Source organism: Homalodisca vitripennis, chromosome 1 (genome assembly GCF_021130785.1).
Source record: "Homalodisca vitripennis isolate AUS2020 chromosome 1, UT_GWSS_2.1, whole genome shotgun sequence".
Classification (NCBI taxonomy): domain Eukaryota; kingdom Metazoa; phylum Arthropoda; class Insecta; order Hemiptera; family Cicadellidae; genus Homalodisca; species Homalodisca vitripennis.
The window spans coordinates 63916252-63943659 of record NC_060207.1 but is presented as its reverse complement, the minus strand read 5'-3'; the positions used below and the strand labels follow the sequence as shown (position 1 = coordinate 63943659).

The 27408-nt window shown below is 32.9% G+C and overlaps 1 protein-coding gene across 1 annotated transcript; it reads left to right on the top strand.

Moving 5' to 3' along the window:
• Window positions 1-27408, top strand: LOC124363203 (large proline-rich protein BAG6-like). Its single transcript, XM_046818367.1, has 6 exons — window positions 1-162; window positions 883-998; window positions 1994-2105; window positions 4196-4358; window positions 7813-7998; window positions 27103-27408. Exons 1-6 carry the CDS (start codon window positions 29-31, stop codon window positions 27391-27393), a joined length of 1002 nt encoding a protein of 333 aa, XP_046674323.1. The 5' UTR covers window positions 1-28; the 3' UTR covers window positions 27394-27408.

Genomic DNA, 27408 nt, shown 5'->3' with positions numbered 1-27408 from the left:
TCACTGAGATTTATTTGCAGGGATATCCATGCAGAACCCTCGCCACTGTTTGTCTCAGAGTAGGCTGGCAGTGGTGCGCAGCATGTTGCGTAGGGCATCCATCATCCTCAACCGTCTTGAGAACCCCCCACAAGAATCTGCAGACACATCTCCAGAGAATGGGTGAGTGTTCATCATAATAGCATAGTAGTCTGAAATATCTAGCAGTGATGTTCAATTGACAGAAAAAGCAATGAGTAAAATGTGTTTAATAATGACAAATTAGAAATCTAAAGTAAAATTGGAATTATAAAAAGTTATAAATTGAATATAATGGAAGGTAAGGAGGAAAAAATAGTTCAGAACTGACACTTTTACCTCAAGCTAGTACTTAATTTGGGCGTTGAGTAATTAAAAAAATCCCTTACCAACTCAAACTGACACTAATTTTGCAACTGAAAGACTGAAAACAATTAAAAACTAAATCACAAGTTAGTTTTTAAACCACTGCTATGTTAGTGTTGTACTTTGTATTACTGCACAAAGACTATTTTATATCTTAAATAAAAGAAAGGGAGTGAACTGGGAACACTTAGCTTGGGATTAGTAGACCATGTTTCCAGACCTATTTATATTCTTAAATTGAGATCAGTCACATAATATATTGTTTACTTCCACATATGTAAAGTAATAATCACTGTAGTTTACCAAGTACTACTATCAATTATTTATATTATATTTATAAATTGTTTATAAACCTTTGATTGAGGTTTGGAATAGTATGAGATATAAACAGTTTTCTCTCTTATTCCCAAATATTATACTTCTTAGCAAGTATGTTTAATTGTAAACAGATAAAAAAAATATTTTTAAGATTTAAAAATGCTACTATATGACCTTTAGGACTTGTCCACCAGAGACCAGCGCAGAAGAAGAGACAGCGGCAGGAGCCACCACTCCCATTGCAGCCATTGAGATTTCACCTCAATTGATAATTAATGGCCAACAAATAGATGTGGGTAAGTCAGAACCTTTGCTCCCCACTTATCTTTGTGCGTTTTTTCTGAGGGTACACAGACCATCATTAAAGCCAATCAAGATTTACATCATGATCAATCTTTGACAAATTTGATTACATACATGAATGCTAAAGCTGTTAGCACTTCTTACTTATTTCTGACATTGATTTTTTTAACCAAGTGTGGATTAAAAACACCTTATATAGGTAGTTATATTTTAAGACCATTGGCATATTGTGTCTCCGTATCAATATTGCAGTGGAATATTTGAGTTTTCTTTGATAGAAAAATAATAATCTTGATTGCTATCTGATAGACCACTTTATCCTGTGAATTGTTGACAATGATACTTATTGTGTCATTCAGGATAATATGTAATGATACTACAGAAATTCAAGAAATATTTATATGAATGGCATATGGTCAAACCAAATTAGAAAATAATCAATACTAAAAAGTTTTAAATCAGTATAGAATCTTTTAAATTGTCTAATTGAATAAATAAATTTGTACTTGGAAAATTGTTTTGTAGCTATACAAAACCGGAACATTAAAAGGGAATTGTGGAGATCCTAGCCTGGTAAAGTTAAGTCTAATTTTTATTGGTTAAGAGCACACAACTTAGATTGTGACCAACAATTCTTTACTACAAGATAATTCTGCACCTGCACTGTGATCTCTGATACAGCCATATTAGTACAATGTGCCCAATCTTTATTTCACATTTTGAGGATCTACAATCATTTCTTTTGATTTGTAAGTTTATATGTAAGAGCTTCTTTTGCCATAAAGTTATTCTGGATTTGGTACGTATTGCATAGAAGTACAGAACCAAAGTATTGGAATGAAGTGAAAAGAGTCACGTTAAAGTAGAAATACACCATAGCCAATTCTTGATACTTGAATAACTTTATTCTTGGTAATATTGAGGTGCCTCATCCCTGCTGGTATTGTGTTCTGTAGTGCAAGAATGTTGACAGTGTGATATGTTGCAGGTGGGCCCAGTATTGACATACAGGCTGAAGCTGTTCCTGAGCAAACAACCTCGGCCTCTGGTGGCAACGGTGATCCTCAGACAGCTTCTACCAGTGAAGAACAGCCTCCACAGTGAGTTAAGCAATTATTTCAGCACTGCTCTACTTGCAATCTGTTTATCAAGTTGTTCAATCAAATTTCTATTGAAAGATTTAAAAGATGTGTTTCTTATTGAGTTTCATTCAATAGTAAAATGAGTTTATATAACATGGACAATAATCTAACATCTCATATAACAAGAAAATTATTGTTGTTAATGTTCTAAAAACTACTTTCTGTACACAGTGTATTGAATTAAAAATATAGAACAGGTAAGTGTGAATACGAGTTTATTATTAACTGTAAAAATGTATGTCCAATTTTGCATATCCAAAATTTGACTTTTAACCCTCTGACTGATAATAAGAAACTTCCAGAATTATACACTGGTTTTTGTCTTTGTGCAGCATAATTTCAGATATTTTTTAACAATATATGCTAAATACTAAGTAATAGTTGTTATATATAAAATTTTTAGAAACTATAGTAAATGTAAAATAACAAAAATATGCACTGACTAGAATATTGTTTTTTACTTGTAGGTACATAAATTGAAAAAATGTGTATATGTATAAAATGTGTGTAATATGGTATTGTAAATTGATTGTTTTCTAAGTTTCACTCCATATATCTTTCACATGACTTGAGTTAGTAAGATATTGTAAATGTACAAAATATGCACAGTTTTGTATTTTGTAGTGAACAAAAAGATTATAACATACGAGTATGTACACTCATCTACAACACAAAAAAGATTTGTATACAATTTAAAGTACGTACTACTTTTTTGGCAGTACACATTTCCATATTGGTGTTTGATGAATTCTTTGTTCAAGAGGAATAAGAGATAATGATGATGAATTATACTGTTAATTGATTTTTTTCACAACCCAACAATTCATAATCATCCAGACTACCTGAGAACAAATCTGACAACTTCATGCACATTTCATTTGCCAATATGTCACTTTCTTTATCAGAACTAATATTTTCATCATCCAATAGTTCATTTATACAATTTGAACAACGAGGATCACCCAATTCACAACATAACAATCAATAAAATTATAAACAAGTAGTCTACATAATAACCTAGCAACAGTAGTAACAAAGAACTTCAAGGCTGTGCAGCGCGTCACCAGCTGCATAGTTTGTCAGCTGTATGCCAAAAAGCATTTGGATCGATATCAGCTGACAACGAGTAATATTACGAATATAAACGAATATATATATAAAATGAATTGGCATTTATGAGTAGAGGATTCGACTGTTGCAAGTTATGTGTTTATAACAAACAGTTTTCATATAATAATAGTGGAAAGTTGACCGAAAGTGTCATCTGTATCAATTCACAAGCGATATTGATAAACCGTCATTCAACAGTTGGAGGGTTAATGCACCAATAATCCTTTAATTGGTCTATAATGTTTCATTAAATAATTCTTGCCTCATAATGAATTTTAAATTGTGTAAAATGTATATTTATTTTAAAATAATACAAATTTCAATGGCAAAATCTAGCAGTTGTAGAAATTCAGAAAACAGGTGTTAAGCAACATTAAATGTGAGAATTAGTGTGAGTGAGAGTGTGTTAATAATAAATACTGAACCAATGAAGAGGGATGACAGTTTTAATATGGGGTACCCATCATCCTGATGCATGAAAAAGTGAGATAACAAGAGGGTTCATGATATCGATAAGAAATATGAACTTATGCACAAAGGACATTTGGACAATGCTCTGGAATGTGCTAAGTTAGATGTGCTGATATCTAAAGATTTTCTTATACAGTGAACAAGTACCAATAATTTGACTTAATTGGGTGATGTCATCTTTACTTGTATATTAAATTCCTTTTTTTAGTTAGATTCTTCTGGCAAGAACTAGCAAAGCAAAGATCATCACTTCTGTGAATCAGTTAAATGTTACAATGTAAAAATATTACTAATGATACCTCTGTTCATCTTTATACATTTACTAATGTTCGATGTGATTTGTATACTCAGCATTTAAGAAAGAACAAAATAGATATTATTGCCAATTACCGTGTGTTTACTCATTTATTGAACACTCTATCCGGATCTTCACAGGTATAATATGCTTGTATCTTGTGTTACTACAGGAATGAAACTGAAGAGGAAGGGGGCAATGCAGGGTCAAGATATCCTCGCACACGAGGCTTAGCTGATCTTATGGACCAGGCGTCTGAGATCAACACTCGAGTGCAGCCGTTCATGGCCCAGTACCAACAACTCATGAGGGATGACCCAGTCTTCTCTGACCAGGTTTGTAGAGATATTTTTAGAATTATTGTTGGGTGTCATGGAAGCAAAGAATTCTGATTCAAAAATTCTAATAAAATGGAGTTGCAATGAGTTCGAAATTCAAGGTTTTCACAGGGAGCTCTACAGAAATATCATGCTAAAATTACACTCACAACAAAAAAATTAATACCAAATTGTTTTTAAAACCTAAACTGTCAGTCAGTATCTTGAATTTTTTTTTTGTAGGCATTACAAGTTACAAGTAGTATTTAAAAATCGAAAATGGAGGTGAACCACAAATACATATTATTGTTGTTTGCAGTCCATAACATAATAAGCTAATTAGTATTTTAATCAATCGTTTGAAGTTACTATTAATGTTAAAGTAGCAACTGATGTATCTATCTTATTCTAGTTGTACTAACAAACAACTGTACCAGAATTAATTTACATTTATTTTTGAGTTTATGGAGGAAGAATAATAGTGTATTACTTTCTCCTCAATTTCCTTCAGTATTATTATTAAAATGTGGAATCACTGTCTAAGATTAAATTATTCTTAATTTAAACAAATCTATAATTAAAAAACTAGTATGACAAGATAATTGTGTTTTTAAAATTATTTAGCAATAAGAATCCCCAATGATCAATTCTCGAATCTGGATCTTTGTTGAAGATTTGGTGGATTAAAAAATCAGGATTCGGCTTCAATGCATCACTATCACAACTCACAATTTACTCTTTAAGATCCACTATAACAGGTATCACCAGCACATTTCTAATCATTCTATAAGAGGTATATATAATTTTTTAAAGTTTTTTTTAACACCAACAACATATTCTTTTATTGCACTTTTGTACACAATTGTACTGAATAGAACCCTTAAAATTTTCAACATATAAAAAAATATTATGAAGGTTACAGCATTTTTTCAGACATTTGTCATTGTTCAGTGATAACATCACTAAAAAGACACTACTAAATTAATTTTATCTAATTGAGAAATTTACATTTCCTTATATGAAGACAATGATGAATAGAAATCATTAGTTCATGTTCACATGAGCAAGAGGATTGTATGGTTACTAGAGCAGGTCACACCAAAATAATCCAATGGTGGATAATGCAAGTCAGGTCTAGGTCATCATCTGTTGCAATTAACATGAATCATCAGTTTTTTATTGTAACTAAATATATATACATTTCTTTTTCTTCATATATTTTACAGGCAACTTGTAAATCAAACAACAGACAATAGTGGCCATAGGAATAGGTGGTGGTCAGTAGCGATGTGGTTACACCACCTCAAATGTCATTGGATTATTTTGGTGCAGACTGTTCTAGTCACTGATCAAATGGACTATCATGCGGACTGATCAATGTTTTACAGGCAACTTGTAAATCAAACAGACAATAGTGGCCATAGGAATAGGTGGTGGTCAGCAGCGATGTGGTTACATAACCTCAAATGTCATTGGATTATTTTGGTGCAGACTGTTCTAGTCACTGATCAAATGGACTATCATGCGGACTGATCAATGTTTTACAGGCAACTTGTAAATCAAACAGAAAATAGTGGCCATAGGAATAGGTGGTGGTCAGTAGCGATGTGGTTACATCACCTCAAATGTCATTGGATTATTTTGGTGCATACTGTTCTAGTCACTCTGATCAAATGGACTATCATGCGGACTGATCAATGTTTTACAGGCAACTTGTAAATCAAACAGACAATAGTGGCCATAGGAATAGGTGGTGGTCAGCAGCGATGTGGTTACATAACCTCAAATGTCATTGGATTATTTTGGTGCAGACTGTTCTAGTCACTGATCAAATGGACTATCATGCGGACTGATCAATGTTTTACAGGCAACTTGTAAATCAAACAGACAATAGTGGCCATAGGAATAGGTGGTGGTCAGCAGCGATGTGGTTACATAACCTCAAATGTCATTGGATTATTTTGGTGCGGACTGTTTAAATTTCTGTTTGTTTTTTTCTATACTTTTATGTTACGGCCGAAAAAAGGCCCACCAGTTAAGAAGTGAAATGAATGTAATTGGAAGTATATGAATAATATAATTTTTCCGGACATTTGCCATCGTTCAGTGAAACAATAAATCAGTAACACTACGTTTCGAGATCTGCAATCTGATCTCTTCTTCAGGTAAAGAACTAACCTAATACATAATATTACAAACTAGGTTAAAATAAACAAATCTTACCAAAGCGTTGTGGCACGCCTAAGTCAGGAATCACAACCTACATGTTGTTTGTCAACTTCACTAACTCTATAAACATGCACTTAATAAAAAACTATACAAAACACTAATCATTAAAACTGAACTACGGAATAAAGGTCACAATACGTCTTCATTCGTCTACTAACCACCTACGACTGACCAAAGGGGCTAGCCAATGGTAATCGTGACGGCAGACTAAAACAAGATGGCGGACATAAAAAGGAAGGAGGACAGGAATGGGCCCTTTCGTTATTATTGGTTCATGCGAGATGAACTTCTTAAAACCATATTGTGACTCCGCATTGGTTTATTACAAATTTCTGATCCGTTTGATATATTTGGTTTTCTCTTTAGTTCATTTTTTAGAATTGGCGTGCCACAACGCTTTGGTAAGATTTGTTTTATTTTAACCTAGTTTGTAATATTATGTATTAGGTTAGTTCTTTACCTGAAGAAGAGATCAGATTGCAGATCTCGAAACGTAGTGTTACTGATTTATTGTTTCACTGAACGATGGCAAATGTCCGGAAAAATCGTGTTTCCTTCACAAACCTTCCATCGTCAAAAATAACCTTCAAACAAAGAATAATATAATCTTGTAATGTTCACTTATTTCATTACGTTTTATTTAAAATAAAATTGGCTAACTCATCGGTTGCAGTTTACTTATCTTTTTTTCAAAAGAAACAGTACCCATGTACATTGATTCCGGTTGGAGCGGATGCGGACACAGGGCTTAAGTATTGCCCTGTTCAGACAACCACCTTCTTGCGGACGTTTCTCTCATGTTTCTATTTGAGTCGATTTCAGGTTGTCACACTGTTAGCATTGTTCACTGGACTTTACTTTTTGGAACTTTGGATACATGAAAATTATGGCTGCTGGTATCTTCTTTATTTAAAAAGAAAACAGAAGAATAGGAGTGTGTGGGTTGACCATATTATTGTGGATAGACCAAAATATGATCCGTTTAATATTCTGAAACTTAACATAAACCTTTACTTACATTATAAAGGGATACTATCAGAAAAAAATATAATGGGATATGTTTTTTATATGTATAAAGTGAGGAAACTACTCAAGGTGCAGGGGGTTTTCGTCTTGTCTGAAAAGGCTACATTTAACTCAATAGAAAAAACTTTTTGACCGACATCTATGGACTGTTTTATATTCAGCCGTATTTTAAGTTACATATTTAAATTTTTTCCATGTTTATTGGGTGTATTTGCAGGAAGCTGTAGTAACGAACCAGCGCTTGTTCACAAGCGTTTCAGAGATCATGCACAACTTGGCTCACGCTTACCATGCACTCAGTGACATCATGTGTGACCTGGCCCAGCCACCGCCTCGGTTCCTTCGATGTCGGCCGGTCCTCATTCACCACTCGGCTGTTGTACAAACAGGTTTCCCGATTCAGGTAAGTGATGCCTGTAAGGCAGTTTTTATATCAAACTAGTTTTACCTTGCTGTCTTGAAGCGAGAATTATATTTTCTATGATTTGAGAAACTTCCTAATCATGTGTAATAAATCACAAGTGATGTGAATGGTTTATGTTGTTGATTCCTGTTATTTCTTGATATTGAAAAAAAACAGAATTGAGAAAATAGGCCATCAAAATTTAACGGAATATGATATATTATGATAATCTTGAACATATTAATAAATATGAAAATATTGTGGTCCTCTTTCAAATTATCCATGCTAATTTTTGAAATGTTGAGTTTTTATTCTAAACTTAATAATAGGCTACAAGTAAAGCTTGTAGTTATGAAAGTGTTTCATTTTTGAGATCAGATACTCTTTAAATAAAAATAAAAGTAGCATCGTAAGAAGGGACCAAATCAGATCTCTTAAACATAGATTCTTCATTAAACCTTGACAAATCCTGTCTGATATAAAATTTAATATTACTTTCTATAAAAAGTGTATCAAAGTTCTTAACATTAAATGCAAAATAGTTTCTTAATAGATAACCATTTAAACTATTTATTAATGTTACATTGATTGAGTTAATTAAGTGCTCATTTAATGAAATTGTGGTGACATATTGGGGATTGGTGTGCAGTATTATTAATTCTATTTAAAAATATTCGCCAAATATTGTAATGCTTGAACTGCTATGTCTCACTGAATTTCCCCGTCATCATGACCTGCACGGCTGTAGCACCTGACATAGATCCCAGAACTCCCTTTATTTCACCTTTTCATTATATGTAAAGAAGCCAACTTATATCAGCCCTAAATTGTAAAACCATTTACCTGCTGAAATAAATTAAAGCTCTGAGGGAAAATGCTCAAGAGAAGGCTTGATAACTGTCTAACACAGAAACCTTTCTACTGACTGCAAGAGTATTTCCATCATGAATACAATAAAACAACTATGACTAATGCATAGAAGCATTGTTATGTATGACGTGTTCCAAGAGTAACAGGAAATTTAAAGTTTCACGAGTTTAGAGAGTCCAATTGTCAAGATTTTGTTTCTATTGTGTTGGTGTATAATAAAATTTTCATTTGTATTAATTGTTTACTTTTTAAGTGGCAGCTCTTAAGGTTGAACGTGTTGTATAAACTCAGTGATTTTCATTTGTAAAAAATGAATCAAAGAATTTCTATCAAATTCTGTGTGAAAAATGAAATAAAGGTCTAGACCTATGGTGTGAGTACTATGAGTAAAACAAGGATTTGTGAGTGGTATAAGCTTTTCAAAGATAGGCGTGAAGACATTGAAGATGACGAATGCTCTGGATGCCCAAGCACATCAAACAACTGATGAAAATGTGAAGAAATGGTTATGTACGATCGCAGTATTATGATCAGAGGTCACTGATGAAATTGGCATATCAGTTTGCTCATGCCAAGAAATCGCTGTTGACATACTAATTGGCTTCTATGAAGTTTTTCAAATGTTTTGGGTAAGAAATGTGTATAAACATTTTTGTGTGTTTTGAATAAAAAGTGGCAAATGGAAGTTGCTTAGGAGTCACTAAAATAAGTAACAGCGATGCAGAATTACTGAAATGTGTTGTAACAGGTGATGAATCATGAGTTACAGATATAAAATTGAAACTAAGGCTTAATCATCTCAGTGGAGGCATTCTGAATCCCCAAGACTTGACAAGTGCAGTCAAACATGAAGGTTATACTCACTGTGTTCGTTGATTTTAATGGCATTGTGCATCATGAATTCTTGCCACGAGGTCAAAATGTCTTTGACCAAAATCAAATGTCGAGTTTGATTACATGCAAGTTCAACGCAATTTGTGTGAAGCAAACACCCGGATTTGTGGCAAAACAACCATTGGCTTTTCCACCATGAGAATGCACCTGCTCATACTTCATTGCTTGTTTGTGAATTTTTGGCTAAAACTACTGTTAATGATGCCCTAGTCTCCATATTCTCCAAAAATGGCTCCATGTGACCTTTTTATTTCCAAAAATAAAAAGAACCTTAAAAGGCTATAATTTTACAAGTAGAATTGACATTAAAGTGCATCACTGAAAGGGCTATAAGCTATCCCATAGATCGAGTTTGGGAAGTGTTTCGAGGATTGGAAGAAGCACTGGCACAAGTGCATAATATATAATGGGGACTATTTTGAAGGTAACAACATTGATGTAGACAAATAAATAAATATTTTTTTCAAAGAATGTTAATTCCTCTTAGTTTTAGAAAATACCATGACTCATGATGTTTTTGAATAAAGAATAAAATATTTCTTAAGTACAAAACTTTGAACATTTAACTTGTAAACTATTTAGACTTCCAAACTATAAACAATTTCTGACTTAATACTATTAGGCTCTTAAGATAAACATACTATATTTGTTTCTTATACCTATTTGATTTAGTAATATTAAAAACTGTAATATGGCCAAGTAATGGTCGAATCATGCCAGTGACCTGCAACATTATTGTCTAAAACATTTTCTACAAAAGTTGGGACAATTCTGTCCAATAATTGTGATGTGAAAAATGTCATCAAATTTGATTATCGATTCTTTGATATATATACGAGATGTGTCCAAAAAGTATCCGACCTTGACGTCTGGCATGAACTGACGTTACTCGGCGGCAACGGCAATCTGATCCCCTTCAAAGTACTCCCCTCCACAAGCCACTACCTTATTCCAACGCTCCTCCCACTTCTGGAAACACTCCTTAAATTCATTTTGCGGAATGGCTAACAGGTCCTTCGTCGCAGTTTGTTATATTTGTTCAACATCGTCAAATCTTTTTCCTTTCATAGGAATTTTTAATTATGGAAATAGCCAGAAGTCACAAGGAGCTATGGACTGTAGGGAGGCTGTCGTAGTTGGTTGATGTTGTGTTTGACCAAAAAACGCTGAATAAGATTTGAGGAATGAGCTGGCGCATTGTCGTGGTGCAGGATCCAGTCACGGCTTGTCCACAGTTCAGGTCGTTTCCTTCGCACTGCATCTTGTAAACGCCTTACGACCTCAAGATAATACTCCTTATTCACTGTCTGGCCTCTTGGAGCATATTCGTGATGAACAACGCCGTCCTGGTAAAAAAAAACTATCAGCATTGTTTTGACACTGCTTCGACTTTGTCTTGCTTTTTTTCGGTCGTTGCTCTTCGCGAGTTTACCACTGAAGATTGAGCCTTTGTTTCAGGGTCGTAGCCATAAACTTATGACTCATCACCAGTAATAACTTTTTTAAATAGCCCTGGGTCACTTTTTATCAAATCCAGATTGTCCTGTGCGATTTCAAGTCGACAGTTCATTTGGTCTTCTGTCAGCAGCCGAAGAACAAATTTTGCTGAAACACGGTTCATTTTTAAATCTTCGTGTAAAATGTTACAAACTGTTGATTTTGGTATTCCTAAATCTTCTTTCAGCTCTCGGACAGTCAATCGACGGTTTTCATTAATTGCTGCATGAACACGTTCAACATTTTCAGCGTTTCTGGCCTGCCAGATCGGTCATCACTCTCCACTGATATGCGGCCATTTTTAAACCGCCTAAACCACTCTTTTATTTGTGTATCGCCCATAGACACGTCACCATAAACTTTCTGTATCATAGTAATCGTCTCTGATGCTGAATGGCCAAGTTTTTGGCAAAATTTAATGCAAATGCGCTGCTCAACACATTTAGTCATATTGAAATGTGACGCACACACACGGTAGTACTGTGCGGAACAGAGCACTGTGACTCACTGAGTGACCGGATCGTATTCAATGCCTAATATGGGAAGGAGTAGGCTTGCTCCTCCCCTTCAATAACCGGTTCGAGCCGGTCAGTTACGCCGCGGCCGCCTAGTGGTTGGCGGTCGGATACTTTTTGGACAGACCTTGTATTTCTTGTGTTCGTATGTATGTGACTGAACTCCTCCTAAACGACTGGACCGATTTTGATGAAATTTTGTGTGTATGTTGAAGGGGATTCGAGAATGGTTTAGATTCACGATTTGGTCCGATTTAAATAGTTTATTTAATTAATTTTTTATTTATAAATTGTTGTTGATGTTAGAGTGTTTTATATTGGATCCGGCAGATTGCGCTACAACATGTAATACAAAGTGAACTGATACTTTCAGCTGTTATGTTAACACTTTCAGCTGAAGTTCATCAAAGAGGCAGAAACATTTGTTTACATTGAAATTTTAGTAACTATTAACCCTAGAAGTGTGGAACCAGCATATTTTATGTCGGTTGTAATTTATGTGTGTTGTGCGGAACCAGCATATTGTATGTCGGTTCAGTTTTTCATTAAAAATAATTATTTATCTTTAAACAATCACCATGTTTTTGGTATCATTGAAATTGTGAGATTCCACTCTACAATTTTCATATAAACGTTTTGTTTCTAACATCAATATTACGGTCGTGGTGAAATGTTTTCTGAAGACGTCATCATTTGAGTGGAATTTCACGGGTGGCCGGGTCAAAGAAATACGTCATTTTCAACCAATCACAGCAAGTTACGTATTGCCTGCAAACGGTGCTGTCATATGTCAATAGACGCGGAATGAAATATTCTTTCTTCCAGTGCAAACAGAAAGTCATTATAATGAATAGTTGATTTACTATGAATATTCTAAAAAGGGACAATTTTAAAGTTGTAAACCAGCATATTTTATGCTGGTTAGTATAATAACATTCACACAGTTATTTATTGTCAATAAAGAAAATAAAAAAAAAACGGTGTAAAGTGAAAGAAAACTATCTACCGGTACAATCTTTCAGCGGTAAATAAATTTAGTTCAGTAGGTTTCCGGCAGTGCGAAACGAAAAATATGAATCACGGCGTCGCATCAAGACCAACCCAACCCATCCCTGTCGGCCATTGTTGACCATTTTATTTCACACGAGCTTATTTTTTTACCGATTTTCATAATTTAGGTCTCTATTTTTTCAGGTTAAAATACTCTACTGCATAAATGCATATGAAATGACAAAAACATTATAAAACAATGTTATTTTGAACTATACTATCTATTGTTTTATATAGGCTATTCTCAAAAATTTTACAATGCAAGGTTTTACAATATTTGACGCACAACATTTATTTTTTACTCAATTTCAAAAATTATTGAGTGTATTTCTTTCAAACATTATGTGCTAACATAATATAATAACAAGTAAAAAAAATGTTTTCATTTTTTTTTTTACATTGCAAAAACCAGATTATTTTTTTTATGAGTAAATTCTTCAACGTGCGACTGTTAACAAAAAATGTCATAACTCAGTTCCTTCTCAAAGTATTTGAACATATCTTATATTTTATTTTAGCCAAACAAAACATACTTACTAAGGGTATATTCAAAAATTACATAAACATAAAGTATAAGTGAAAATTTGTAGCTTGTTTCTGAATTTTGTTACGAATTATTTTCATTTTTCAAAAGATTTTTTTTTTGTAAGCTTATAATAAAATAACAGTTTATTTTGTTGTTGTTTACTTTTAGTGTTTTCAAATAGCATGTATAATTTACAATAGAAAACTGTTTTTCATATAAATATATAGTCACATTTGGAGGTAAAAAAATGAAAAGCCCAAACCCTTGTACGTTTTCGCTTTTGTAAAAAGAAAAATGGCAAAAATTACAATTTTTGTTTAATAGAATTTTTTAATATATTTTTTAATTTGGCATAAAATTCTCTACATTTTATACATTTAACATTTTGACCTTACTGTAATATTTCAATACCTTACAGAGGTCCAAACTTGAAATTTTCATATAAAACTTTTTGCAATTTCTCATTATTTTCATAAAAGTATATACTAAACCAAAGAATATCAAAACATTTATTCCTATTTCAAATAGTACAACTTCTGAGAAGAAAAAAGATATATAACAATATATGTTTTTCTTGATATTAAGTATTTTTTACGAATTTTTTAAAAAAACCTTGCAACACGTCAAAAATGGACTGACGTTTTATCTTTGGTAACATGGACACACTTCTAGGGTTAAATTACTGTAAACTGCTTGATCAGTAGTGTAATGCAGATTGCAGAGACGAAGTTATCTAATTTTACATTTTGATTGCGCCAATGATCAATAATTCATCTATTGCCATGGAAATGCTATTTATACACTGTTATAAAAACTACCTCATTAAATAAAGCTGTGAATGTTTGCACATAGAGTAATCGAATATGGTTAGCTCCTTCAACATTGTGTCTGGCATTTTTACTGTAGTTATTGAAAAGCAAATGGGGATAACACACTCTTACCCTTATACTAGAAATATATACCCCATATACATATTTATTGATCAGTAAAAATATCAAAATCACTTAATCACCAAAACTTAATCTAAGTTAATTCCGAAACCAACATATGAGACCATTGTTTAGATTAGTGCAACAGCATAAATCAATTGTGGAACTGTAAATAGATTAGACCGGGGATGAATTTAAACAACCAGAACAGACTCATATTGACCGCAGCAACTTTTTAGTTGGACGATACACTTTCGTCATTGGGATAAAAAGGCTAAATCTTATTGTTACTGAAATCGTCAGAGCACTTCAATAAATTATCATGGAATGTTGGAGGGAATACGAATCTTATAAAAACTGTTTTACTTTACGACTTCAGGACCCCAAAACACTGTTCTTTAAACTTAAATCTAAAATGGATCAGGAGATTGAAATAGCTGTGAGTGACTATCGATTATCTCAGGAGTGTTTATTATGTCATAGATAAAGAATACATGAATATATTGTCCTAGTTTTCAACAGGAAAATGTGTTCGTAGCCGCGGGTAACTGCTGGTATATATCTACTGTATATATATAAAAATGAATGTTTGTGTGTTTGTCCTTTATAGACTCAGAAACTATTTGACCGATCATTATGAAAATTTGTATGTATATGTATTTTTCCACGTAGTAGGTTTATATGCTATGCCCATTGATGTAACTCACCACCAGGAGGCGCTGCAAAATATATATGTTATCAAAGCGCCTGCACATTGTAAACTAGAATTACGAGATAGTTGTGTATAATAACCACACACTATGTGAAGGCGCTAAGTTTTTATGGATATTTGTCTTTTAAATCAATCAATCAATCAATCAATCAATTCATTTATTGCCAAAAACATAACATGCATAGGCATTCGTCAAGAAAATTATAATATCCTAACTTAAAGTATAGACTACTGACAGATCAAACACAACAAGACCAAATCAATATAACAGGAGTGATCTACAATTTATTATCCTGAACGTATTCCCGGACACTGTAATATTCTCTCGAAATAAGAAATTTTTTCAGACGATTTTGAAATTCCCTATCGTCCACAACAATTTTCAAGCAGGATGGCAAAGAGTTAAAAAGGCGGATGCAGGAGTAAAGACTTTGTTTTTCAAAAAAAGATGTTTTATGGCAGGGTAGGATTAGGTTGTTTCTTTTTCTTAAGGAGTAATTATGGGCTGGATTAACGTTGACTGAAAAAAGGTGGGGATACTTTTTGTAAAAAGAAAGACACTGAAGGATATAAATGGATGGGAACGTAAGGATATTATTACTGCGAAAGAAACCTCTACAAGACTGGGAACGACTCAACTTGAAAATAATCCGTATAGCTCTTTTCTGGAGACGAAAAACATATTGAGTTTTCTTACTCTCGTATCCCCATATAGAGACTCCATAGCAAAGGTGAGGATAAAAACAGCCATAGTAAGTAAGCAAAAGAATTTCCTCACTAGCAAAACAGGATAGTCTAAACATCAAAAATATGCAGCTGCTTAGTTTTTTCGTGACTTTATCAATGTGACTAAAAAAGTTTAGCTGATCATCCAAAACAATTCCAAGATAATTAACATTCAAAGAAGGACACATTTCTGACTCTCCAATCATAATGTTTTGAGATTCAATCAACGTTTTAGCAGACTTTCTAATTCCAAAATCAAGAAAATTGGTTTTAGATGTATTTACAAACAGAGAGTTTGCACCCAACCACTGCAGCAAATTACTGGCCTGAACAAAGGTTTGGATTTCAAGCTCGGCTCGATTGCAACCACAGATGACCAAAGAGGTATCATCAGCAAACAAAAACAACTTGGAATCTTTCACGCTTCGATGGATGTCATTTATTGAATAGTAAAAATAATAAAGGACCAAGTACGGAGCCTTGGGGAACTCCAGTGCGTACTTCTCGCTCCTCAGAAAATTGTTTTCTTAAGCACCCTGTATCATCAATAAAAGGAATTTCAACAATCTGTCTACGGTTTAGGAGATAAGAAGCAATCCAATCAAAAGCTTTCCCTCTAATACCCAAGTTTTCAAGTTTTCTGAGCAACAACCCGTGATCCACAACGTCGAAAGCCTTCGTAAGATCCAAAAATAGGCCAAACACGTGATTCCTGTTATCCAATGAGTTTGATACCTCAGTTAGAAGACTAAAAATTGCATTGACTGTAGACAACCCCTCACGAAAGCCATATTGATGGTCATGTAAAATTCCATTGACAGACAGGTAATTGGAAAGTCTGGTCAGCACAAGCCTTTCAAGAACTTTTGAAAATGTAGAAAGGATCGAAATGGGGCGGTAAGATTCAAATGACGAGTTCGCAATCTGTGCAAGAGGATCAGCCAATATATCTATACAGCTCAACAAAATCCTGGATGAAACTCCATCAAATCCTGCTGAATTGCTTGTTTTCAAGGACTTTACGACTGAGATGATTTTCTGATTTTAAATGAATTTCTGTTTGGCCTTTTAGCTTGAATGTTAGACCACTTTATTATTAAGTACATGTACGTGTACAATGGCTATAAACATACACTCTTGGCAGATTTTCTTGATAGTGTCAACAAGGTAAACTCTACATCGGCGTTGACAATATAATTCACTTGAACCAGAAGTGCTCATACACGAGCAAAGCTTACAAAAAGCGTGCGAAGCCGCGGGGAACAGCTAGTATATATATATATATATATATTCGGTTAATTTGACATTCCACTTTAACACATCGCTAATATGGCCTTTAGCACTGTCCTTCATTCCTCTATGATTACAACAGTGGTGGATAAGCACTTACAGGTAAATTAAGTGTGGTTACAGACTGAGTACCGAGTTTTTCTCTCATTAACTACTACCCCCTTCATTACGATTTTTTTAGACACATCTATTACGTAGGGGACCATCCCATAGAATGAATGAGCTTGAGACTGTTCACAGGACTCGGACGTAGTAATTAACCCTTCCAACGCGGCTAGCGCCTAAAGACGCGGAACTGCCGATGCTTTAAACGCGGATTACGTCTACAAACGCAAAAGCTTTACTTATGAAATGGCGAAGAATTAGTTGTTAAAACTTCCGTAAGAGAGCAGATCGATGTTCCTTTCGACTGTCGGGACTAGACAAAACGCTTTGTCACCGTTGGTGGACTTTGTAACGGTATCTACTCGGGTTGAAAGCAATCGCCGCCATTTTTTATATGTCCTGTGACGCGGCATACGCCTACAGACGCGTTCGTTTCATTCAGCTGTTTAACTACGTGTGTGTTGGTCGTATGTTGGTTATATTGTTAAACAAAGTGTTTTGAATCAGTCCGTTGTAATTCTTATACAATTATCTTATACAATTCTTATAAAATTGTTTTTACTAACATTTAGTATAATTTTTTGTTATAATGGCTAATCCAGATGATCCAAGTTTTGACAAATGAGCGCATTTTTGGTTTATTATGTGTAATATTTTTTCAATTATTTGTTTTGTATTTTATACCAGTTTCACCATACAAGTCCAGTTTATTTATTCTAAATAAAATAAGGTTTATAAGTACAATATTTGTTTCATTTCCCTTGTAGGCTATCTATAAATAAGTTTGTGTTGAATTTCACATTATTACATTTCAAAATCTTATACTGAACTTATTTATTTTATGTACTAATTATACAGGAACTTCAGTTACATTTTACTCATTATAAATAACCTGTATAAATGTAATGTAATCTGTCAAATAGTGTTGCTATGTACATTATCCTGCAATGCAGTTTATTCAAAATTTCAAATATATTCGTGCGTATAAAATTTTCAAAAATATGTAATATTACATGTTTATTATTTTTTTCTTATTAAGGTAATACCAAGGTATATGAAACAAAAATTAGCATTGGGAAATTTAAAAAAAAATATTTTTTTTATGTCTTAGCGTTTGACAGTAATTTAGATTAGCGCTTTAAGGGTTAAAACAACTACTTGCTTGATCCTTTTCATTACAGTTTGGTGAAATATCGTTCATAGCACAGAATTTACTGAACCATGAAATTGTTGATTTTTCAGGCCATTTACCAGTATTAATTCTGTTTTCTTAATGATCTCTTAGCTTATATGTAAGATATTCAGAAATTCTGTTCGTTATCTGCCAACTCGGAAAGCAAAATATTTTCTCCTTTTTTCAAGGGACTGAGGATACATTTCAACATATTCCAATTATTTGTTTTAACTTAATTACTTTTGACTGTGCTTCTTTTAACTTATCCATGAAATGTTACAAAAATAATTTGATGTATAGGTGTAAGTTGTTTTTTCATGTTGTGCTGAAGCAAGAGAAGATTTTGACTCCATAACTTTGCACAGCCGTCGGTCAACTTTCCGTTATTATTACGCTTTTCGTTATTATTATAGATGTTTTTTTTTAAAGCTAAGATTCTTTAAATGTATAAGGTAAAGAAATATTTTTATTTTTAGTTACACACGTATATGTATGTTAGTTTAATTTTTTACGAGGTTATGTGGTAGAGAGGACTTTATAGTCCTAACTTCGCCTCTAATAAAAACATTTTTCATTTGATTTCAAAACCGTTTAAGTTATAAAAACAACTTGCACCAGTCAAATCCTCTACTCATAAATACCAATTCATTTTACATAGTTTATATTTGTAATATTACTCGTCAGCTGTTATCAATCCAAATGCTTTATGGCATACAGTTGACGGACTATGCAGCTGGTGACGTGCTGTACGGCCTTGACGTTCTTTGTTATTATTGTTGCTAAGTTATTATATAGACTAGTTGTTTATAATTGATTGTTATGTATAACACAATATAAATAAACCTTTTAACACTTATTTTAAACTTTTATTTTTCTTACAATGTACATTTCGAAATCTGCGATTTCATCTTCAGGTACTAACTAAGGTTAAGTTAATAAGAAAAATAGAAGTTTAAAAAAGTGTTAAAAGGTTTATTCATATTGTGTTATACATATTTATAAAACACTTTTTGAGGCTACATCTCTAACATTGATTGTTATGTTATGAAATGGGTGATCCTCGTTGTTCAAATATATACGTGAGCTACTGGATGATGAAAATATTAGTTCTGATGATGAAAGTGATATATCAGCAAATAAAGTGCTTGATAATTCTTTGTCAGATTTGTTGTCAGGTAGTCTGGATGATTATAAACTGGTGGAATTTGAGTTTGTGTGTGAAAACATTGATGGTGACAGTGATAACAATTCATCATTACCTGATATTCTTCTTGCCCAAAGAATTCATCGAAAACCAATATGGATACATATACTACCAAAAAAAGTAGTACACACTTTACATTTTTATAAAAGAAACCTTTTTTTGTGTTGTAAATTAGTGTATATATGTTATAATTATTTTGTTCTCTACAAAACTGTGTATATTTTGTACATTTACAGTATCTTACTATCTCAAATCATGTGAAAGTACATGGAGTAAAACTAAGAAAATAAAAAATTTAAAATACACATTTTTCAATTTATGTACAAATAGAAAAATAATACTCTAGTAAGTGCTAATTTTTATAATTTTACATTTTTCTGTAAGTTTTTTTATTATCAGTCTGAGGGTTAAGATCATGTGAAACATGGTTTCTTTTTCAAGTTTATCATTTTTCCAACTGTCTATTAAAATTATAATTTTATTCTCTAATATTTAAAATGCCTCCTTCCCAATATTTTCAATTAACTTACTCCAGTTCAAATCTAGGTGAATCTAAAGTTATGCTATCTGTTTATGAATGAATTAAACTTGTCATAATACTACTTTTAATAGATGCACAAATAATACATTTAAGTATATATTGGTATGAAAGTTATATGTTTAATAATTTAAGTTCTAAATTATTATGAATTAAACATATGCTTGTTATCTGCAGTTATCTAGTAAGTTAAGTTAACTAAGTCAATATCACATTATTGTCGGTCCTGCCAGTGACCTTGACCTGTCAATACAGGACCAGTAGAAACTGTGCAATGAGATTACTTTGTATTGGAATGCCACCAGTTCAATTTCTTAATTTTCATGGAAACTTGTGAATTACAAATAGTAAATAAAGATCTACAGTACAGAATTTGAAATGCAGAGTAAGTTATTAATAATTAAAATTTACTTCATAAAAACAATGAAATTATAGTTATTTTTAACTGTCTGCCATTTTGTTGCTTTACACATAGTTAGTGTAATTAATCTAATGACACCATAATAATTGTGTTAAAACATGAATGTTAAGCTATTGTGAAAGAATAAGTATGCAACGTATGGTAAGTGTACAATTTTAATATAACCTTCAATGAGGCAAAAACCAACTTTCCACTGTGGAAGTTGAGTATTTCCACAAGGTTGAGGTAAAAGTAGTTTAATAAACTATTCTTACAAACATTTTAATCAAAATTAAAATACATGAAAAATATATATTGATGTAAAATACTTCTTATTTATATTTTTTAGTGAAATCAATTACTTGTAACAAAGTATTTCTAGTTAACAACATGTTAAATGTTACCAAACCATAGTAAATAATTAACTTCAAAATTAAACCTAAAAATTTGGAAAGTGGGTTATTGTCTATCTTAACACTTAATAATAACAATTTAGAAAGAAGTGTAAAAATAGGGACCAACTAGCTGTTCAAGAGAGTTAGGGCATTTTTATGCAGAGTCTCAGACTGATGTTCTTATTTACATGATGTAACAAAACACAATAAAATATCAGTACTACTACACAATACATCTTATAGTGGTACACATAAAAATGTACGTAAAAAATTAAAAATTGTTCAAGTAAAAAAAAATGTTAGTAAAGGTATTTTTTTATCTATTCAAGTGTTTTTTATTCATTATGATACATATTTCAGTGTAAACACCCTAAACAATAATAATTTCAAATAAACATCAGGTTATCAGATATCAGTCGAGACAGTAAGTGTAGTCTGGTATGTGACAATAAACAAGTTCTGCCAACTGCACAATTTCTTTTCTCACTTACTGTTTTAGCTATTCTATACAACAACAATTAACACAATACACAGTCAGTGTTCACTGAAAATAATTTAAACAAACTCAACATAACATCATGCAGTGACATCCATTATCGAATTTCAGTTGCAACAAGTGAGCGTTAGCATGTTTCGGTCATGAAAGCACTTCCAAATGTACAATTTATTCTTTCTAACAATGTTACATATCAAATCATTATTCAATTCAAAGACATATCCATATAAATGTAATGTATTAATGATGGTATTCTTAACCCTTTGAAGGCCAAGCCATAAATTTCATTTGTACTTCTAAACACCCCAGCCATTATATCCAGATTACTTGCCAAAAAGGCCAGCCCTCAAAATGGCACTTTTGACACACTCCTACAAACACTGGTGTAACTCATCTATAAATAGTAGTATCTTAGTGATGTTTGTTTTGTTTTTATTTAGTAGTATATATAAAAGCATCAAAATATATTTTTGTAACAATTAAACTTTTTTTATTATTATTATTTTTATTTATTTTTTTCAAAAAATTAGGATGTTTTTTTTATTTTTTGTGTTTAATTGGTGACAACTAGGATAAAAAAAATTATTTCAAGGAAAACCATTATTATTATAAGAAAGTATACATATTTTCAAAACAAAGTATAGAAAAAATCATATGGATATCTTCAGAATAAAAGTTTTTTAGAAATATTTTTATAGAAAACTACAACACAGCACACCATGCGAATCAACATGAAAGTTTGGGTATAACAAGTGTTTACCTTGTAACTTCTTGTTTTGTCCATAGGCCATGTGAATTACTGTAGAATGGTCACCTTATAGTTTTCTCTTGTTTACACAATTGTCTTCAAACACTTTATACATGAACATTTAAAAATGTATAGTAATAATAAATTATAGTTAACAAATCTATATACAATATTTACACGGTCTTTTGTGCTTCTTTATGCACATTTGTGTTTATGGAAACACTCTGCATGTACTCCTTTGGTACATTTTAAACAATGCAGTCTTGTTCTCCTTCTTTGATTTTTTGTACTGCAGACACAGCAATTCTTTTCTTTCTTTTCAGGAATCTTATCCATTCCAAACCGACTAAGGGGGCATTTGGCCATCACCTCCTCCTAAATTAGCTGGAATGTTCTTAGCAATTAGCCAGTCTTGAGCAAGTGTGTCTCAATAACATTTATTGTGAAATTCAAACGTGACTTAGGTTTGTCTTTGCAGTTCATTTTGTATAGAATATAAGAATTCAAAATCATTCTGACAAAATATTGAATGTGATCTTACGCCAATATTTTACGGTACGCCCTCTCGTCTAGATATGAATATAACATCTGGTCCGTGGTGTCGATCCCACCCATAAATTTATTATACTGGTGGATCATGTCTGGTTTTGTTTTTATTACCACTTTTGTTCCCTTATTCTTGCTTACTTGTACGTTAGCAGCTTTGCTATCAGAAGACACAAGAATCACCTGACTTTTTTGAGATGACTTCTCTCTATAAGCTAAAACCTAAAATTTCCTTACTCCTCATGTATCTTTTATCCCCTACCTTGTATTTTCCTAACAATTCATCAGGGATTCCTCTCCTATTCTTCCTGATTGTACCTGTTACAAATGTCATTTTTGAATATAAATATTCAATTAGAGGAATGGACGTGAAAAAGTTATCAGTATACAAGTGATAAGCCTTGTTCAGATAGTTCCCCATGTCCAATAATTTTGTAACTACAGTAAAAGCTAGACCTCTTTTTCTTATGTTTTCCTGGTCTTCATTGCTTTTAGCTCCTTTATAACAAAAGAATGCTAAGCAATAATTTGAGACGGAATCACACAGCACCCAAAGTTTGATCCCCCATTTGTGGTGCTTTTTTTGTTAGGCATATACTGCAATAGTTGGGTATGATTTTTGGTTCCAACTAGAGACTCGTCAATGCTTAGATGCTGGTTAGGGATATAATATTGACGGAAAACTCTATTAGCATGGTCTACAAGTGGCTGAAAATTTTGCTGTGGGGTCATAATATGGGGTACCGTGTTTTGCCAATTTTTTATTGTCAACCATATGAAAAAATCTTAAAATATCTTCAAATCTATTTCTGCTGAACAATCGAGAATACCATGGTGTAACCTGAGAAGAAGAAGAGCTCCAGTACATATCTATAGAAGGTTTTTTATTCAGTCCCATATTCAAATTTGCTGCTATGAAAGCTTTCATTTCCGCAAAAGAAACTTTTTTCCCATACCCTGTTCATTCCACTACTATTTATGGCATCTTGAGCATAGCGGTTGGTCTCGGTAACAAAATTTTCAATAAGGTTATTAGTGAGAAAAAGCAGCACATACATAATGGGAGCTGAGTCTGGAGGTGGGCAATGTCTTGGACCAGGAATCTCATTGAATGAAAAAATCATGTTTAGGCCTAATAGATGAATCATCATTTTCACTGACAGGAACCCATATTCTTTCTGGAGAATAGGCTAAGTCACTATCATTAGGAGTAGCATTAGTACTACCCTTAGGCCTACCTCTAGGCCTTGGAATATTTGTTACACTAGGGCCTAAGCTAACATTTTGCTCAGAATCAGAACTAGAACTCACATCAAAAAATCTAGGCCTAGTTTGTAGGGGCAGACCAAATCTGGTTTGTGATGTAGACGGCCCTAAATTGGCAGGATCGAACGTAGGATCATCGTCCGTATCGTCCAAGTCACTAGTGCTGTCTTCAGAAGAAAAGAGATCATAATTGGAAGTGTCATTACTAATAGTCCTTACATTAGCATTTTGAAGACAGGAAAACAAATGTGTCCTCACTTACAGGCGATGCTTCACGACGTCTTTTTGTTACTCATTGCTAAATGTAAACCAGAAAAGAAACATTACTAAACTTCACAGCAAATGTAACATAACCTCACATTACAACGTCTAAGAACAAAACCAAGTGTACAAAGCCACAACGAACAAACAGCTGCTACCAAAGAGAAACCGAACATCTTGTTTGACACGTCACTGCCTTCTGAATTGCATCTTTCTACTGAACAAAAAAAAGTAAAAAAAACATTTTATAATAAATTATAATAATTTGAAAGGATATATGTTTACGTTTCGTTTGATATTATATTACAAACCGAAAATAAAGAGGTAAGGGAATAATTTAATCAAATGAAGGGTTGCCGATTTCTCGGCGCGATGCCGTTTTCGAACTGATTTTTCTATGCCGATATCTTGGCTCACGGCCGTTTCGGAAAAAGAAATTCGAGAGCCAGTATATCGGCCCGTGGCCGTCAAAGGGTTAAAGCTCTTTAGGAGTGTTTAGGTGTGAATTTGAAAAAGAGATAACGGCTAAATCAGATTGTTTGATAAATTTTTAATACAAATAAATAGGGACAAATAAATAGGGACAACACAAGTTTCAGTCATAGTTGCAATCCCAGCGCTTTGTTAGGTTACTCAGCTTCTCACCATCTGCGTCACTAATGGGACAAGACGGTGGATGTTTCCACCAGCAAAGAGGGGACTGAGTGGCAGGAGGTACAAAGTCGATGTTCTCGGAGAAGGGCGGATACTTGTACTTAACCCTGCAGGGTGGGCAGTAGAAACCCCAGTTGCCTCCCAGACAGGTCTGGAATCCTCCGGGCTTAGAGCCGGGCATGCAAGGTGGTCGTATGAGGTTTGTCGGCAACTCAGGGAGATGAGGGCGTGGTGGGGGCTCCAGCTGGGGGTCCCATGGGGGAATTCCACAGGAACCTTCCTTAGGTGCTGGTACCAGACCAGGCTTCACGTGCTTCGCTGCTCGGCTGTAGCTCCGTGAGAAACCTACTAGAATTTTGCTCCTCAACATTCTTCAGTTACACTTAAATTTTGAGGATTTTATTGAAATCTCATACGAGAATTTTGCTTATCTCTGATTTTTTTGATCAGACATTTTCTAATCTCCTAGGTTACCAATGTCTTTAACAATGTTTCTACCAAAAAGTTATGTGGATGCCTTTCAATATTGTTAATCCAAAGTGTCATAAATTTCTTTTTACATATTACAGTATTTTAATGTATGTGTTAAATTTTATGTATGTGTCATATATAATTATTACATACTATAATAAATAAACTTTATAAGTGTTTTTAACTTATATTAAAAATGAAATGTAGACCTTGCTGTTCACGTCATTATTAAACAACTGTATTCAACCAGTAACTATGATCTTTTGTGTAATATTGCCACTTTTTATGTACTAATAAATAAAATATCATTAATGTATTAAAAAAAACGTAAACTACAACACCATTATTATTTAAAAAGGCAGAATAAAGACTAAATCTTCTATAAGTTTATCAGCAAAATTGATGGATGCTTGAGCACATAAATTAGTTTGATTAATACTACTGTTAAAACCACAAATGCCTTCTACGTTTTGTGCAATTTTGAACAATTTATATTAATTTGTCATAAAATCTGTATTTATTATTTTTTAATTAACAAGATCAATTTAGTCTTAAACTCTTTTGAAATTGTAAATCTAGGATTTTGTAAGGTTTGCGGCAAATGTTTTAGCTAGGGTATTTTGAAAAATACATCACTGTATTTTGCAATATTTGCGTTTTATTATGTAATCACTAACAATTATTCACTCAGTATTGTTAATGAAAATATATATTCTATATATGAGGTGTTTTTTTGAAATAAGTAGTGTGTAGATATATAAAAAATCAAGTAAATTCATGTAACAGTTATATTTTTAGATGAAAGCCTATATTTAAATCTACTTTACTACATAATTGCCATTAATATTAAGGTACTTATCATATTTAAAAACAACCTTTTTGTACTGTCAATATAGAAGATTGCCACCACTTTATTTAATAGCAAATGCAACATGATTATTTTGATACTATTATCGTTGTTGTGGCACTGACATTCAAGACACTTCTTCTGATGAAAAAACAAACAAGTCACAGGGTGCTAAATTAAGGCTGTTTGGGGATTATCAAATTACTGATAGCCAATTAACCTTTTTACATAAAATTTTCACTATTTGTTTGAGATATATATATATATATATATATATATATATATATATATATATATATATCCTTTTTTTATTGAAAATCCTGATTAGTTTTATGGCATTTATCAGCACAATTTTGTTGCAATGTTTTTTGATTTGGTGTGTAAATAACTTCCACCATCAGTAATTACTTACATATACTGAGTTAAAGAATTGACTCATTATTTCCCAACTCATATAGGAAAGCTAACTAAGGCTTAATATTTGATAAATGTGTAATTCTGTGTTTATTTTACAACGAAACATAACTATTTTTCTAGAAAAAAAAACAAATTTATCAACATATTTACTGTCAAAAAGTGTGTTTGATGAGATAAAATATTGGTAATTTATTTTGTTACAAGAAAACTTCTACTTCTAATCAATTAATTGAGTAATTAGTGAGCTACATTCACTTAACTGGAACAATCTGCATAGTCCAAAATCATGGGTGGCCTGTGCCAAATATCATAAACACCAATAGGTTAAGCCACAAACAGTATATTTTATAAATTGTTAAAATATATTCACATTCTGTTTAAAATCTGCCTGCCACCATGCAGTTTTAACACTTCCACTTGTAGCATTAAAGTGTTTCTGAAAATAGTTGTGATTTTCATAAGAAATAAATATACTTTATTGTTTGTATTTTCTGTTTATCTCTATACTACTACCTACACACTTTTCTAGTCAGTGTTGGTTTTATTCTTTTTAAATTGTGTTTCTTGATTCAGGTATCAGCCAGTCTTGCCACAGGTAGTAACAATGGACAGAGCTCCAACAGTGGAGGAACTCGAGCCACTGATGGTGGGGCCAGGGCTACGGCGGGTCCATCAGAGCAGCCTGAGCCACAAGGTCCTGTGACAGGTGCAGCAGAGGCCACAGCTCAGCCTGTGACGGGGCCTACTGCTGCTGCTAATCCACCAACTATAACTAGAACTCCAGGAGAGGATGCATCTGGCCAGACTCAGACTCCCTCCTCTCAGAGGACAACTCGTATAGGTCAGACAAGAGTTCTAATTTAGTTATTTAAATTTTTT

What these genes read in the sequence shown, in the direction of transcription:
- LOC124363203 (XM_046818367.1), top strand. Translation starts at nt 29, where the DNA reads ATGCAGAACCCTCGCCACTGTTTGTCTCAGAGTAGGCTGGCAGTGGTG. An exon ending in TGGCCAACAAATAGATGTGG is followed by an intron (nt 999 to 1,993) that starts GTAAGTCAGAAC and finishes GATATGTTGCAG; the next exon opens with GTGGGCCCAGTATTGACATA. An exon ending in AGTGAAGAACAGCCTCCACA is followed by an intron (nt 2,106 to 4,195) that starts GTGAGTTAAGCA and finishes GTGTTACTACAG; the next exon opens with GAATGAAACTGAAGAGGAAG.